Source organism: Peromyscus leucopus, chromosome 16_21 (genome assembly GCF_004664715.2).
Source record: "Peromyscus leucopus breed LL Stock chromosome 16_21, UCI_PerLeu_2.1, whole genome shotgun sequence".
NCBI lineage: Eukaryota > Metazoa > Chordata > Mammalia > Rodentia > Cricetidae > Peromyscus > Peromyscus leucopus.
In genome coordinates, this window is record NC_051084.1 from 31787095 (window position 1) to 31802626 (window position 15532).

A 15532-nucleotide genomic window follows, 5' to 3' on the forward strand; every position below is an offset into this window, starting at 1 on the left:
AGGGGGGAAAAAAGATTAAAGATAAATCAGGTTTGGTAGGGAAGATTCTGACTACTGTATAAAGAGCAGAATAAAGATTTATGCATAAATGAATTAAGAACTTGGAGTGACAGCATAGTATTTATGACCAATTACTCCAAAAATTAAAATGTAGTTTTGATTTTGAATTATGTGCCAAGATAAGTAATTCCTGTGCAACCTCATGAGCCAAAGAATTTGACATAAAGATAAACAATGAGGAAAAGTGAGAACTTTTTAATGGGGCTACTAAACTGGTTACTTTAGTGTAGAGGAAATGTAGTTCCATTCAAACACATTTAGTATGATCAGTACTGTATCCTCTACTTGTATGTACCATACTATTCAAACCAGGAACTCTCTGGAAGAGCCTAGATAAGGACAAGACCTAAAAGTCTATTGGTAAAGAAATCAATAAGATTTGATATATATATATATATATATATATATATATATATATATATATATATATACATGGATATTATTGTTTTAGGAAAAGGAATTCTTACCATCTGTCAACATGAATGCACCTGGAGATTTTATCCTAAATAACGTTTCCATTATTACAGTAAATAATATCTACAGGCACAAAGGGAAAGTACACTACAATCTCACATAGATGAAATCACAGAATAGCATAAAGTAGTTGTTTTCAGGATCTTAGAGATGGGGGCTATGAGAAATGGAAATTTTGATCAAAGGATACAAATTTTCAGTCATATGATGATTTAAGTTCTGAGAATCTAATTTCTGAATAGCATAGTAACTATAGACTAACAACACTGTTTAATATATTTGAAATTTAATGAAACAAATGTACAGTTTAGATATACTATAAATGTCTTTGCTACACAAATACAAAATAGTACTTATGGACAGTGATGAATATATTCATTAATTTGGCTGTGGTGATCATTATATAAAGCACATATATGTATGTGTGTGTGTGTGTGTGTGTGTGTGTGTGTGTGTAATTCTATCAATTAAATGTTTTAAATAAAAATTAAACGTTCTGGGGAAAAATGATAGTATATCTAGCACAATGTTACCCAGGAGAAAAAATCAATCTTATTGTAACTTAAAGAAATTATTTGTGTGGACAAACGATATAGGACAAAATTGACAGATGAGGTGCTGGAAAGATGGCTCGATGGTTAATAGCACTTGCTGCTTTACAGAGGACCCAGATTTTGAGCCCCAGCACCCATCTTAGGTGGCTCACAACCACCAGCAATTCCAGCCCTAGGGGGTCCACCTTTTGTGGACTTGAAGGCATCTGCACACTCCTGGCTTACACACACACACACACACACACACACACACACACACACACACACACATGTTTTTATATTTTATGAATATGTATTCATAAAAATAAGTAATTTTTAAGTGATAGACTTTTAGAGGCCAAGCATAAAGTCCTATAAGGCCAGTTATTTTAAGATATTAATTATTAGACTTTAAAATACAGTGGGATTTTATAAGGAAAACCCTATGATAATGAAAACCAAGTGTGTATCCAGATAATTCTGTTGTGGCTAGGACTCTGCTTTATGAGAAAGTTCTTACACACAGTAGCTAGTCCATAAATTATTAATATTTGTAATTTCATATGAGTCGAATATTGCTAAGACCTATAAAAATTTTTTCAACTGGGGCATTGGCAAAGTGATATGCTGAGCCTCTTTTAAGAAATCAATATACATTTGAAAGCCAACAATGAGCTAAAAAGTTAAAGTTAACATTGCATTAGCATGTGACTGAGAACTATCACAAAACAGGCTCCTTGTTGCATCCTTCCCTGATCTCATCTGCTGCTGTTCAGGGAAAGCATGCACCCAGGTGCCACATCAAAAGCGCCTCACATTAACATAATTGCACTTTTTAGGAGAGTTTTATTTTTTCCAATCAAATAAAATTCTTTCAGATCATTTTTGTCCTCTTAACTTTCTAGGTGGAATCAATACCGTTTAGAGAGATGGTTATGGTAGCTTTAGCACATTCTAAGACACACACAGTTATGACCACTGTATCTTTTCATGTGAATTCCTATAGACTGATATGGCAAGGTACTTGACCAAAACATCTACTAGTTTCTGTTCGTACATAAAGGGTAGTTTCTAATAGGATGTGACGCTGGCATTCTGGTGATGCCAGCACAGGAACCCCCAACTGAGGCAAAGGGATTGAGGTTAGCCTGGGCTACACGGGGTAACTCTGTCTCAAAAACCAAATAAAATGCAATTTCTCCACAACCCCTTCTCCACTCATAATAATACGGCAGCATCCTTTATGACTATCGAGTTCTAAGTGACCAACTCCAATGTCACATTGTCATGGAAAAAAATAAGCAGTGAAATTAAGTACTTACCTTTCAGCCACCTCCAAAGTAAAGGTCATTTTTCTACTCCCACCCCTTTTAAGTACATAGGAATTGTGAAGGTTAGTTTTTTGGTCAATTTGACTAAGCCAAGGTCATTTGAGAAAAAGGAATCTCAATTAAGAAAATGCCTCCATCAGAAATTCCTGTAGGCAAGTCTTTGGGGACATTTTTTTGGTTAACAGTTGATGTGGGAGGACTCAGCTCACTATGGGTAGTGCCATCCCTGGAAGGTGGTCCAGGGATGTTTAAGAGAGCAGACTGAGCAAGCCATGGGGAGCCAGGTGGTAAGCAGGATTTCTCCACGATCTGTGCTTCAGTTCCTGTCCTGATTTTGCTTCCGGATGGACTGTAAACTATAAGATGAAATAAACCTTTTCTTCCTCAGGTTGCTTTTAGTCACAGTATTCATCACAGCAGTAGAAAGCAAACTAAGACAGGAACAAAAGTTTTAGTTGTAAGAATTCATTTAAGACGGTCCCCGTGGCTGGGGACGGCTCATACCTGTCAGCCTACCACCAGAAGGGCTTAAGGCGAGGGGATCATGCAATGGAGGCTAGCCTGGGGTACTTTGTGAATTCATGTTCAGTCTCGGTTCCAAGGTGTAAGGCCCTAGCTTAAATCCACCCCTACAAAAACTTGGTGATAAATATGAGATCGTACCTCACCCACTTACTGAATATTTTTTGGCAACTAATCCTAAGGAAATAACCCATGTACATAAAGATGGTCAGCATGGAAATATTTACTCTCATTTTAGACAGGATCTCTTGTTTCCCAGGCTGGCCTCTAACTTGCTGTTTAGGTGAGGGTAAACTTGAACTTGATCTTCCTGATTCCACCACCTGAGTGTTCTGGTTGCCAGGAGTTTGCCACTGTGTTCAGTTTATGAGGTGCTCTGGATCAAACCCAAGGCAAGCATTACTCTATGAACTGAGCTACATCCCCGGCCAGCAGTGTTTGTAATAGCCCAAAAAAGCTGAAAATTTAAACATCCAAAAATGTTTGGATGAGTGGCTACTTTAAATAAAAGCTGTCATGAAGCTATATGATATGTAACTAAGCCGTAATTTTGTTGAATTATTCTTATAAAGGATGGAGTTTGACAATATGGCTCAGAGGTTAAGAGTACTTGCTGCTCTTCCAGAGGACATAGGCTCAATTCTCAGCACTAACATAAAGGCTCACAACCATTTGTTACTCCAATCCCAGGGGATCACCCTCTTCTGTCCTCCAAGGGCACCAGGCACAAACATGGTACACTGCCATATAAGCAGACAAAATAGCTATGAACATAAATAAATCTCAAACTTTTTAATGGAAAAATTTAGTTGCAGATATATTTCAGTGGTTAGAGTGCCTGCCTAAAATATTGATGAACTTGTGTTCAGTACCCAATACAACAAAAAAGGGAGAGAATGGACTTATCGAAATACCATTTTAAATGGAAAAGTAAGATACAATCTATATGTATAGCATTTTCTCCACTTTATGTATATATGTATGTATGTGTGTGCTTGGTGGTTAGTTTTCATTGTCAGCTTGACATGAACTAGAATCACTGTGAGGAAGATCTCTGACGATGTCTTTGGAGGATTATCTTGATTATGTTGGGTGGGAAGACGCATCCTGAATGTGAGCAGGTACAATTTCATGGGCTGGGCTTTGAACTGAATGAAAAGGAGAGAGCCAGCTGAGCACTGGCAGGCGAGCATCAATCCATTGCTCTCTGCTCTTGACTGTGGATGCAATGTGACCAGTACTGTCAAGCTCCTCATATTGGTTGGATAAGAATGGCCCCCATAGGTTCACATATGTGAATGCTTAGTCACCAGGGAATGGCATTATATGAAAGGATTAGAAGGATTAGGAGGTGCGGCCTTGTTGAAGGAAGTGTATCAATGAGGGTGGGCCTTGAGATTTCAAAAGCCCATGCCAAGCCTAATGTCTCTCTTTCTCTGCCTTGGATCAGTATGTAGGTCTCAAGTACTGCTCTAGCACCATGCTTTCCATGATGAGAATGGACTAAACTGCTGAAACTAGAAGCCATCCCCCTGTAGCAAGCTTTGTTGGCCACCAGCTCACAAATAATGACACAGAGACTTCTTATAATTATTGAAAGCTTGACTTTAGCTTAGGCTTGTCCCACTAGCTCTTATAACTTAAATCAACCCATTTATATAATCTATGTTTTGCCTCATAGTTTTTTAACCTTTCTTTTATTCTGTATCTTCGACATATTCTGTATGTCCCTCCATGTCTTGTTGGCATCTCACATGTGTCTTGATTCTCTCCTCCTCTTCCTCTCTCTGTGCCCGGAAGTCCTACCTATACCTCTGGCCTAGCTATTGGCCTTTCAGCTTTTTATTATACCAATCACCGCAATACATTTTCACACAGTGTACAAATATCCCACAACACCTCCGATCAAATTGTAAGAGTTGCCATGGTCATGGTGTCTCTTCACAGCAATAGAACACTGACTAAGATTCCTACTGCTCTAACTTCCTTGCCAAGATGAACTGCAACCTATAAGTATGAGCTGAATAAAGTTGCTTTAGTCATGGTATTTTAATCACAGAAATAAAAAAGAAAAATAATATTTTTCAATATATATTCCCATATATATTCAATGTAGACATATATGTGTGCATATATACACATATTCAATATAGATATATGTATATGTTGCCTAGGCTACCTCATCCTCCCAAATAGGCAGTGTGGCAGGCCTGCACTATCCACTAAGTTTATATTCTCTATATTATAGTTTTAAAAAAATTACCTACTATTTTACTGTCTTAGAAGGAAATATACTACTATTTGTCTCTTCGTAGTAAATTGAATGTGTTTTAATTTTCTTTACCCTGCTCCAGGGAGATTCTAATTTTTTAATGAATTTTGTCAGAAAAAAACAAAATTAAAGTCAGACATAATAATGCACCCGGAAAAGAGAGGCAGGAGCACTCTGAGTTTGAATTTAACCTGGGAGAGAGAAAGAGAGCTGATAGGTAAGTAGGTAGATGATAGATAGATATGAAGATGGTAGGTAGGTAGATGATAGATAGATAGATAGATAGATAGATAGATAGATAGATAGATAGATAGATAGATAGATAGAAGGTAATTTTTTGTCTCTCAACATGAAAGCATTCACTGAATGGCTTAAGTAGTGTTAATTTCAGGTTTTAGTGCCTTTTAGACAGCAACAGTTAATATAAAACTCAGCTATCACCAGTAAGAAATGTTTTAAATTGCCTTCCCAGTAGTAGGTCTCAATTTGTGCTCAGTGAAAACATGTCCTGTGTCTGTCCTCAGAGCTGTTCCACCATGCATCCCACAGAAAAGACAAGGACACTTTTGAATAATCGGACATAAGGTCACTGTAGTTTTTCATCCAAGTAAACCTTGAGAAGAAGGGACCTTTTGGAAGAAGGGACCTGGGTGCATGATGTAAGGTAGACCAAAGGGGGAGTTTTACTTTATCAGTTTTGGTGTTAAAGGCAAAATATTTGGTTCTATATCAATGTATAGATTCCTTCAAATTCTTCATCAAGAAAATCAAATACTCAGTGTGAGTGGGATGGGGATAAGAAATGGTAATGGGGTGAATATGATCAAAATATGTCTTATATATGTATAAAAAATGACATAATGAAACCCATTTTGTACATAATTTATGCTAATAAAAACATTTTTTAAAAAAATTAAAAATCCAATACATAAAATAAGGTCTTACTTGATGACTAAGTCAGAGAATCCTTATTCATATGATCAAATGATTATTTCATGGAAGACTATCACAGAATTCCTTTAAATAGCTGCTTTTCTCCCACATTTTGATATTTTAATTACAGTTTACTTTGTGACAAATGAGATACCATGTCTCTTAGGTCAAATCACTGAAATCCTCTACATAATAAAGATGGTTCAATTATATTAACTTGCCTCCGTTTTCATGACTATAAGCAAGGTAATTTTTATGTAGCAGTGCTTTACAAAGTATACATACATCTGGAGTCAGGGAGACGGTTTAGCAGGTAGTCACTCACCACACAAGCCTGACAGCCAGGAGAGAATTGACTCCACAGGTGCCCATTCACACTCATCGTGTGCACACATGCACACATATATAAAATAATAGTAAAAATGTTAATTATATACACCTCTTTTTTTGGTTTGTTTTTTTTTTTAAGATGGAATTTCTCTGTGTAACAGCTCCAGCTGTCCTAGATCAGGCTGACCTCAAACTCACAGAAATTCACCTGCCTCTGCCTCCTGAGTGCTGGGATTAAAGGCATGCACCACCACTGCTCAGCATACATACACCTCTTGACATTATGATACACACATATAATCCCAGCACCAAGGAAGATGAGGCAAAGGAGTCATGGGTTAGAGGCTACTCTGATGTGTGTGTATGTGTGTGTGTGTGTGTGTGTGTGTGTGTGTGTGTATTAATATTGCAGTTAGTGCCAAAAAAGAATCTGAGGGAAAACTTTCAGAATTATACTATTAATATCAAATACATACTTTTATTTTTATACCAGTTTATTTGGAAGGATTAAGACAAGGTCTCTATGTGTTGACCTGACTGGCATTGAACTCACAGAGATCTATTGCCTGCCTCTGCCTCCTAGGTGCTGGGATTGAAAGTATGCACCACCACACCCAGCTAATACCAGTTCAAATAAAGGATAATTTTATGTGATGTATTCATTCCTATTTAGAACCAAATCTGCCCTTCGCTCCTGGCTACTCCCGCCATTTTAAATTCTGGGAAAACACAGTTGTTGGGCACTGCAGCACCCGAAGCGCTCGTACCTGGATTATCAGAGGCTCCAGCAGCTTCTCAACCGTGACTGTCTGGATCTGCAGATCCCGAATGTCCATATTCAGAGTGGTTGGTGTCTCTGCCGACATGTTGCCTGTACACACACACACACACACAAAAAAAAAAAAAAAAAAAAAAAAAAAAAAAAAAAAAAAAAAAAAAAAAACATGCTTATCAGCAAGGAGAAATTTTTCCCAAGCAGAGGGTCCCTGATCATCATGAAGTGAGACTTCTGTTCGGCACTTCTTTTCAGTCCTCCGGAGCTCAAGGTGCCAAATCCACCATCGGAGAAGCAAGAGGCTCCCAAGCTGTTCACTGTTCTCGTGCTGCCTGGGCTTAGCTCTAACAGATGCTGGTAAGTTCACAACTGACTTTCAAACTTACCAAACGGGTTTCCCTCTGGTCAGCAGTCTTGGTTGAAAGCTATTGCCGACCTCTTGACCCTTATCTGACAGTAGACAGGTCATCTGACTTCCATGAACTAACTCATGATGCTCAGGCACTCCGTAGGTTCGCCCGTTCTTGTCAAGACTTAGATGAGAAGCCTAAAGACATGTGATGCGTGTCTATGTGTTTCCAAGGTTGCTTTTTTGAGAGTTTTGATGGTAAGAGGAGGTTGGGGCAATGTTCTTTCTCGGATAGAAAAGAAACTAATAAGAATCTGGATAGCTATTAGAGAAAGGGAGAAGGCCATGGGAAAGCAGCGACATTTGAACAGGATGTAGTAGTTTGAATGAGGAATGCCCCCCACAGTCTCAGACATTTGAACACTTGCCCCTCGCCCCCCCGCCCCCCGGCCCCGTTACTGGCACTGTTTGGGAAGGTTTAGGAAGTGTGACCTTGCTAGAGGAACAGTGTCACTAGGGCCGGCTTTGAGAGCTTAAAGCCTCACCCTACGGCCAGCCCGCTCTTCCTGCTTTGGGCTTGTGGTTGAAGAAGCCAGCTCTCAGCTTTCTGCTCCTATCCACCATGCCAGAGCTCCCTGCCATGTTCCCTGCCATTCTGGACACTTCAAGCTCTAGAACCATAAGCCCGTATAAACTCTTCCTTCTATGAACTACCATGGCCATAACATCTTATCACAGCAACAGAAGAATAAACTGAGTCACCAGACAGAATAAGAATATTATTAAGCCAGGCTTTGTGAGGCATCCTAGCACTTGGGAGAGAGAGGCAGATGGATCTCTTTGAGTTTGAGGCCAGCCTGGGCTACAGAGTGAGATCCAGGACAGCCAAAGCTACACAGAGCAACCCTGTCTCGGAAAAAAAGAAAAAACTAAGACCAAGGACTGGCATGATGGCTAGGACTGGCAAGCTTGAGTTCAATCCTCAGAACCATGCAAAAGCCGGAAAGGGAAAACTAACTCCATGGGGTTGTTCTCTGATCTCCACACTCACCACACGCACACATACCACTGACCATAACGCATTAAATAATTTAAAATAAGGTCAAGATTAAAAATGAAAAAAAAAACGTAGACATTGGCCTCTGACCACCAAACACACCTGTACCTGCACATGCACATTCACATTCACATGTACACACACACACACACACACACACACACACACACACACGCACACGCACGCGTGAACCAATCACTGAGATTTTATATAAGAAACCATATATTCTTAATCACATAATCATGATTGGCATTTCATGAGATATTGAAACTGACCCTGAAACTAATGTGTCAGCCATGAAGATTATTAACTGAATTACTAGATCCACAAATCTGTATTAACCTTTACCCTGTCAGTTATCACTCAGCAAGTATTTACTCAGAGTCTACAGAGATAAAGAAAATATATGTCTTTCCTATGTCAACTTAACCTACTTTTAAAAAATTTAAAAAAGGAAGTTGGAGAAATGGCTGAGCGGTTAAGAGCACTTACTACTCTTTCAGAGAACCTGGGTTCAGTTCCCAGCACCCACATGGCAGCTCACAACCATCTGTAACTCCAAACCCAGGGGATCTGACCTCTCTTCTGACCTCTGTGGGCACCTCAACACACGTGGTACACAGACATACACTCAGGCACACATACATACACATAAAATTAAGATAAATATTTTAAAAATAACAAAAGAAAAAACGTATAACCCACAGAAATATGAATCTATCAATAGAAAACCTTCTTACTTAGCATCTACCTACTCTCCCCCAAAGTTTCCCACAGCTTCAGGCTTAGTGAACTGCCTCTCCCCACCCCACAAAAAAAAAAAATCTAACAATCCCTCTGAAACCATGAGGGAAAAAAAAGAAAGCATGATGATTGCTCTGGTTTTTCTGGTTAGTAGTTTTTAACAATAAGGGTAATTACTCTCTTTTTAATTTATTAATTGGCTATTTTAGACAGGTAGCTAGGTGGACCAGTCCAGATTTATATGATAACAACCTTTCCAAGGCTCTTCTTAGTCTCAATAATCCTAGGAGACCGAGTTATTCTCTTTCCTATATGTGTTCTCACCCCTAAGAGACACATCAGAACTGTAAGGTGGAGTCCATGTGCCTGCCCATCCCTCCAGTGAAAGTCTCCTCCCACTCACCCCCAGACTGTCCCCTTCCCCTGGCCTGGTTCCATCAAACCAGCACCTGTTTCCTTGTCAATCTGCCCCACCCTACTGGGTCCATCCCAGGGATCCATAAATGTGCTACTGTATCTATTCAAAGGTACCCATGGCCCCCATGTCATGAAGACTGCTGTCTAAGCGGTGAACCTGATACAGAGAGAGAGATGAGACAGAGACATCCTATAAGTAAGAATCATATATATGGGTTCCCAACTTTATGTCATAATTTTCACATTAATGACAAAATTTGCTTAAACAAAAATAGAAGCAAATGTTGTAGAGTCCAGAGGTCATAAACCTCACTGCTCTTCAGATGTCATCCCACATGGTTACTCTCTATATTTTCTTTTCTTTGTTTTTTTATGTTGTTGTTGTTGTTGTTTGTCGAGACAGGGTTTCTCTATAGCTTTGAAAACTGTCCTGGAACTCACTCTGTAGCCCAGGTTGGCCTCGAACTCACAGAGATCCACCTGCCTCTGCCTCTTCGGTGCTGGGATTAATGACGTGCACCCCCATCTCCCAGCTCTTTTTTTTTTTTTTTTTTTATTGTTTTGTTTTGTTTTTGGTTTGGGGTTTTTCTTTGTTGTTTGGTTTTTGGGGTTTTTTTTTGTTGTCTTGTTTGTTGTTGTTGTTGTTGTTGTTGTTGTTGTTGTTGTTTTGAGAGAAGGTCTTGCTATGTGGCCCTGGCTTTCCTGGAACTCTCTGGCCTTGATCTCATAGAGATCTGCCTGCTTGTGCCTATGAAGTGCTGGGATTAAAGGTGTGCACCACCACTCATAGCTCTACGAATACATGTTGACATATACACATAAATAAATTGTAATAAAACTGTAATGGCTAGAAATCATAGCAGCTGTGGTTACCTGCACAAGATTGTGCCTGTCAACATTTCATCATGGATGTGGGAAGGGTTCATAATGCCCCGACCCTCCCTGTTGGCAGTTAATGGTTGCTGGGGATGGGGCATCCTTTTCTTTAGTGGTATAGTTATTCATGTGATGCTCCAGTAAATAATGATGCTCATGCAAGCAACCCCAATTAAACTCAGTGGGTCACGTGCACACAAAGACATGAGAGTAGGTGGGGGAAGAAGGGTTTCGGGTAGAGATAAAAAGGGTGAGAGGTGGGCATGTAATGGGAAGGGTGAAAATCACTGATATTTTTGTATACATGTATGAAACTGTCAAAAATATTTTAAACGTATATCTGAAGTAGTCTTAAGAATAACAGAAATTTTCTGAAAGGCTCTCCTCAGTGACTTAGCATCATATTTATACATAATCTAAATACTGAAGTTCAAATGTGCTTAGAATCAAAACATGGTTATAATACTTATATTCTTTCATGTGTCTTCAGTGAAGTTTAATATTTAAAAAACAATGATAATTATACTGAAAGTCTCAAAGGAACCAATTATGACGAACTTAATAATTGATAAAAGCATTTAAGTACAACCATATGCTCTGAGGTTTTCTATACTATCAAAGGCACCAGGACACACTATTCACTTCCTAGACACTATCAAAACATTGTATAGTCAACACAAGAAATTTAAATACACAACCTGAAGTGGAAGGAAAATGATACTTTATAAATCGAGTGGGATGCTCCAGGGTTCCTCCTGCAGTTTTCAAAATAACTACAATATATTATATATTATCTACTTACATTAAATGTTGACAGTTTTATATAAAAAACACCAGCATAGCTGACTGCAGAGACAGAGCAAGTTTTCTGAAACATAGCACTTTTCTAGATAGTTCTCTTATTGAACATAATCCAAACAGCCCGCTTGGGGCTCCCTCCCCACTTCAAGGCAATCAAGCGTGTCCTTGTTCTCGGTCTATGCTGAACTCCATCACAAGTCACTTACAAGGACTACTTTCCCTTTACTTCTTGTTTGGTTTTGGTTTTGGGACAGGGTCTCACCCAGTCAAAAGCTCAGACTGGCCTAGAAGTCACTATGTAGCTCAGGCTAGCTTCAACCCTCCTGCCTCAGCCTCCCAAGTTCTAGGATTACAATAATGAGCCATCATGCCTGGCCCTCCTTTACGTTTTTTTGTTTGTTTGTTTTTTGAAACAGGATTTCTCTGTGTAGCCTTGGCTGTCCTGAAACTCACTCTGTAGACCAGAGTGACCTCAAATTCATAACGATACATTTGTCTCTGCTTCCCAAGTGCTGGGATTGAAGGCGTGCACCACCACCCAGCCCTCCTTTATTTTTTAAAAGCCAGATTGGCTTAGAAATAATTATTCAGGTTGTATTGGGTAATGTAGATAGAGATGGATGGATGAATGGATGGATGGATGGATGGATGGATGGATGGATGGATGGAGAGAGAGAGACAGAAAGAAAGAAAAAGAAAGAAGGAAAGAAGGAAGGAAAGAGAGAGAGAGAAAGAAAGAAAGGAAGGAAGGAAGGAAGGAAGGAAGGAAGGAAGGAAGGAAGAAAGAAAGAAAGAAAGAAAGAAAGAAAGAAAGAAAGAAAGAAAGAAAGAAAGAAAGAAAGAAAGAAATCACAAGTGTATCAATAGTAGTGTGCACTACTGTTAGGTGATTGTGATATAGTCACAATGGCCTTTCAGTTTAGACTGTGACTATCATATGTCTCTCTCCTTTTCACTGTAAAATTTCCCTTTTAAAGGTAAAAGCATAATCTCTTTTCTCAGATGTTTTTTCAAAATATAGAAGATATTCTTTGAAAAAGAGAAAAGAATCCTAGCACGACTGACAAGGTTTTCTCTTAATGAAACACCACACGGGATAGTTTGGGTTTGAGTTTTGTTGTTGTTGTTGTTTTGTTTTTTGTTTTCAAGACAGGGTTCCTCTGTATAGTTTTGGTGCCTTCCTGGATCTTGCTCTGTAGACCAGGCTGGCCTCAAACTCACAGAGATCCGCCTGGCTCTGCCTCCCTGAGTGCTGGGATTAAAGGCGTGCACCACCACCGCCTAGCTTGAGTTTGTTTTCAATCATTCTACCTGTCATTTTCTTTCCTTATAACAAAGACATATCAAAATTGACAAAATAGTACCATGGTGGTCTACTTTTATGTGTGACATGGTTTGAATAGGAACATGCCCTCATAGATGCACATGTTTGAATGCCTGGCCCAGTGGGCGTTGCACTATTGGGAGGTGTGGTCTTGCTGGAGTAGGTGTGGCCTTGCTGGAGGAAGTGTGCCACTGTGGGGCCGGGCTTTGAAGTCTCAGAAGCTCAAGTCAGTTTTTCCTTCTGCTGCCTGCAGATCGAGATGTAGACCTCTCAGCTCCTTCTCCAGCATCCTGTCTGCCTGCATGCTGCCATGTTTCCCACCATGATGATAATGGACTAAACCTCTAAAACTATAATCCAGGCCCAATTAAAGGTTTTCCTTTATAAGAATTTGATGTGGTCATGGTGTCTCTTCATGCAAAAAACATCGAAGACAGAAGTTGGTACCAGGAGTGGGGTATTGCTATGATAGGCCTGACATGCTTTTGTTTGGAGGAATGTGAACTTTGGGAGTATGGATTAGAAAAGCAGTTGAATGCTTTTCTAATTAATTGGGGCTTAATGGGCCTTACTAGTAGGAGCATGGAAGACAGTGGTGCTGAGGGTGATTGGAGCTGTGGGAGCCTGGCTCAAGAGGTTTCAGAGGAGAAAAATTTTAATATGTGGCCTAGAGATCATTGTTGTGATATTTTGAAGAATGTAGCTAACTTTTTTCCCTTGTCTAAAAAGTTTGCCTGAGACTAAATTGAAGAGTTTTGGAATACTTCCATTGGCAGAGGAAATCTCAAAATAGTCTAATACTGACTCTGCCATATGGTTATTAACATTCACTCTTATGAAGATCTATAATGATAAGGAGCAAGCTGAGCAGGAGAAAATGCAAAACGTTCAATTTGAGGAGAAAAAGGACACTAGAAAGTAGAATGGAGCTAAATCCTGTGTTCAAGGAGATGAACAGATTAAAGGAAAACCTGATATTAAATGTATTAAAGGGAGTAAAGACCTCGGGGCAAGATCCCACTCAGCTAAGCTTCCAACTTATGAAAAGGAATTAAACAACAGCTTAGGTCCAGGTATGGTGGTAGTGGAACATGCTTTTAATCCCAGCACTCAGGAGATAGAGGCCCACAGATCTCTGAGTTCAAGGCCAACATGTTCTACAGAGCAAATTCCAGGACAGCCAAGCTGAGGCAGCAAAGGAAACTATGGAAAACAGAAAGTTGGTGAAAATGTAATTGAACAAGGGAGCCATGTTCCAGCCCTAGCAAGCAACAGAACTTGGCAGCTTTGGCCACATGATTCTGGCTTTAGCGTCAAGGATGCAAGAAAGAGGTTATGGAATCTCCCTCCATGACTAAGGAAATCTATTAACGTCAAGCATGTGGCAAGGGTGTCCCTACATGGAAATCCAGGGAGGCCATTGTGTGAAGCTATGAAAGTGAAGCTTGGAGAACAAGATGTTAGAGGTGCCAGAGCCACAGGATACCTGCAGAGGAGAGCTGCTAACAGGGAGTGGAACCAGCCCAAGAGAAAGAAGTGTGTTGTAGTCAACAGAACTAAATAGAGTTGGAGATCTGAAGAGCATTTTGACATCAGACATGGAGATGCAGAGTTTAGAGTTTGCCCAATTGCTTTTCGGTCTTGGTTTAGTCCAGTATTTCCTCACTATGCTCCTTTCCCTACCTTTTGGAATGGTAATATATATCCTGTGCCATTACATGTTGGAAGTATGTGATCTGCTTCTTGATTTTTCTTTTACAGGAGATTGCAGTTAAGTTGCATGAATCTCAGGAGAGACTGTGAACTTTGGACTTTTAAACATTGTTGAGACTGTGACAGAATATGGGGACTTTTGAAGCTGGGCTGAATGCATTTCTACTTTATGTTATGTTTACAAGCCTATGGGGGCCTGGGAGTGGAATGCAGTGATGTGAATAGGAACGGCCCCCATAGACTCCTGTGTTTGAATGCTTGGCCCACAGGGAGCTGTGGCCTTGTTGGAGGAGGTGTGTCACTGTGGGAGGTGGGCTTTGAGGTCTCAGAAGCTTAAGTTAGTTTTTCCTTCTTCTATCTGTAGATCAAGATGTAGGAATCTAAGCTCCTTCTCCAGCACCATATCTGCCTGCATGCTGCCATGTCCTGCCAAGATGATTATGGACTAAACTGCTGAAACTGTAAGCGAGGCCCAATTAACTGTTTTCCTTTGTAAGAGTTGCCAAGGTCATAGTATCTCTTCACAGAAATAAAACCTTAAGACAATATGTATGAATGTTTGGCCTACATGCCTATCTGTACACCACCTGTGTGCCTGGTGACTACAGAGGTCAGAAGATGGCACTGGATCCCCTGGAACTGGCTTAACTGGCATTCACTGATAGTTGTAAGCCACCACATGAGTGCTAGAAATAGAACAAATGCTCTTAACCACTAAGAAGCAAGCTGAGCAGGAGAAAATACAAAACGTACAACTTGAGGAGAAAAAGGGCACCATCTCCCATAATGATATATTTCAATGTGTACCCAGAGTCACACTATACAATAAAATATGTCTCTTGCTGTATAATATTACAGTCTTATCATATGCATTGTTCAGTAAGGGTTTTACCTACTAACCTGCTTATGACAGGCATTTGCTACATAAAAATCAAAATTGTTGCCGGGCAGTGGTGACACACACCTTTAATCCCAGCACTCGGGAGACAGAGTCAGGAGGATCTCTGTGAGTTTAAGGCCA

General features: G+C 39.8%; 1 protein-coding gene across 3 annotated transcripts in view; it reads right to left on the minus strand.

The window, feature by feature from the left end:
- Ctnna3 (catenin alpha 3) overlaps positions 1 to 15532 on the minus strand; it is a 1489259-nt gene that overhangs the window by 1438963 nt on the left and 34764 nt on the right. For all 3 annotated transcript variants that reach the window (XM_037199948.1, XM_037199947.1, XM_028881063.2), the window contains exon 2: positions 7223 to 7326. In XM_037199948.1, coding sequence (XP_037055843.1) covers positions 7223 to 7321 — 99 coding nt within the window. In that variant the 5' untranslated portion in view covers positions 7322 to 7326. The remainder of the gene's footprint in view (positions 1 to 7222; positions 7327 to 15532) is intronic.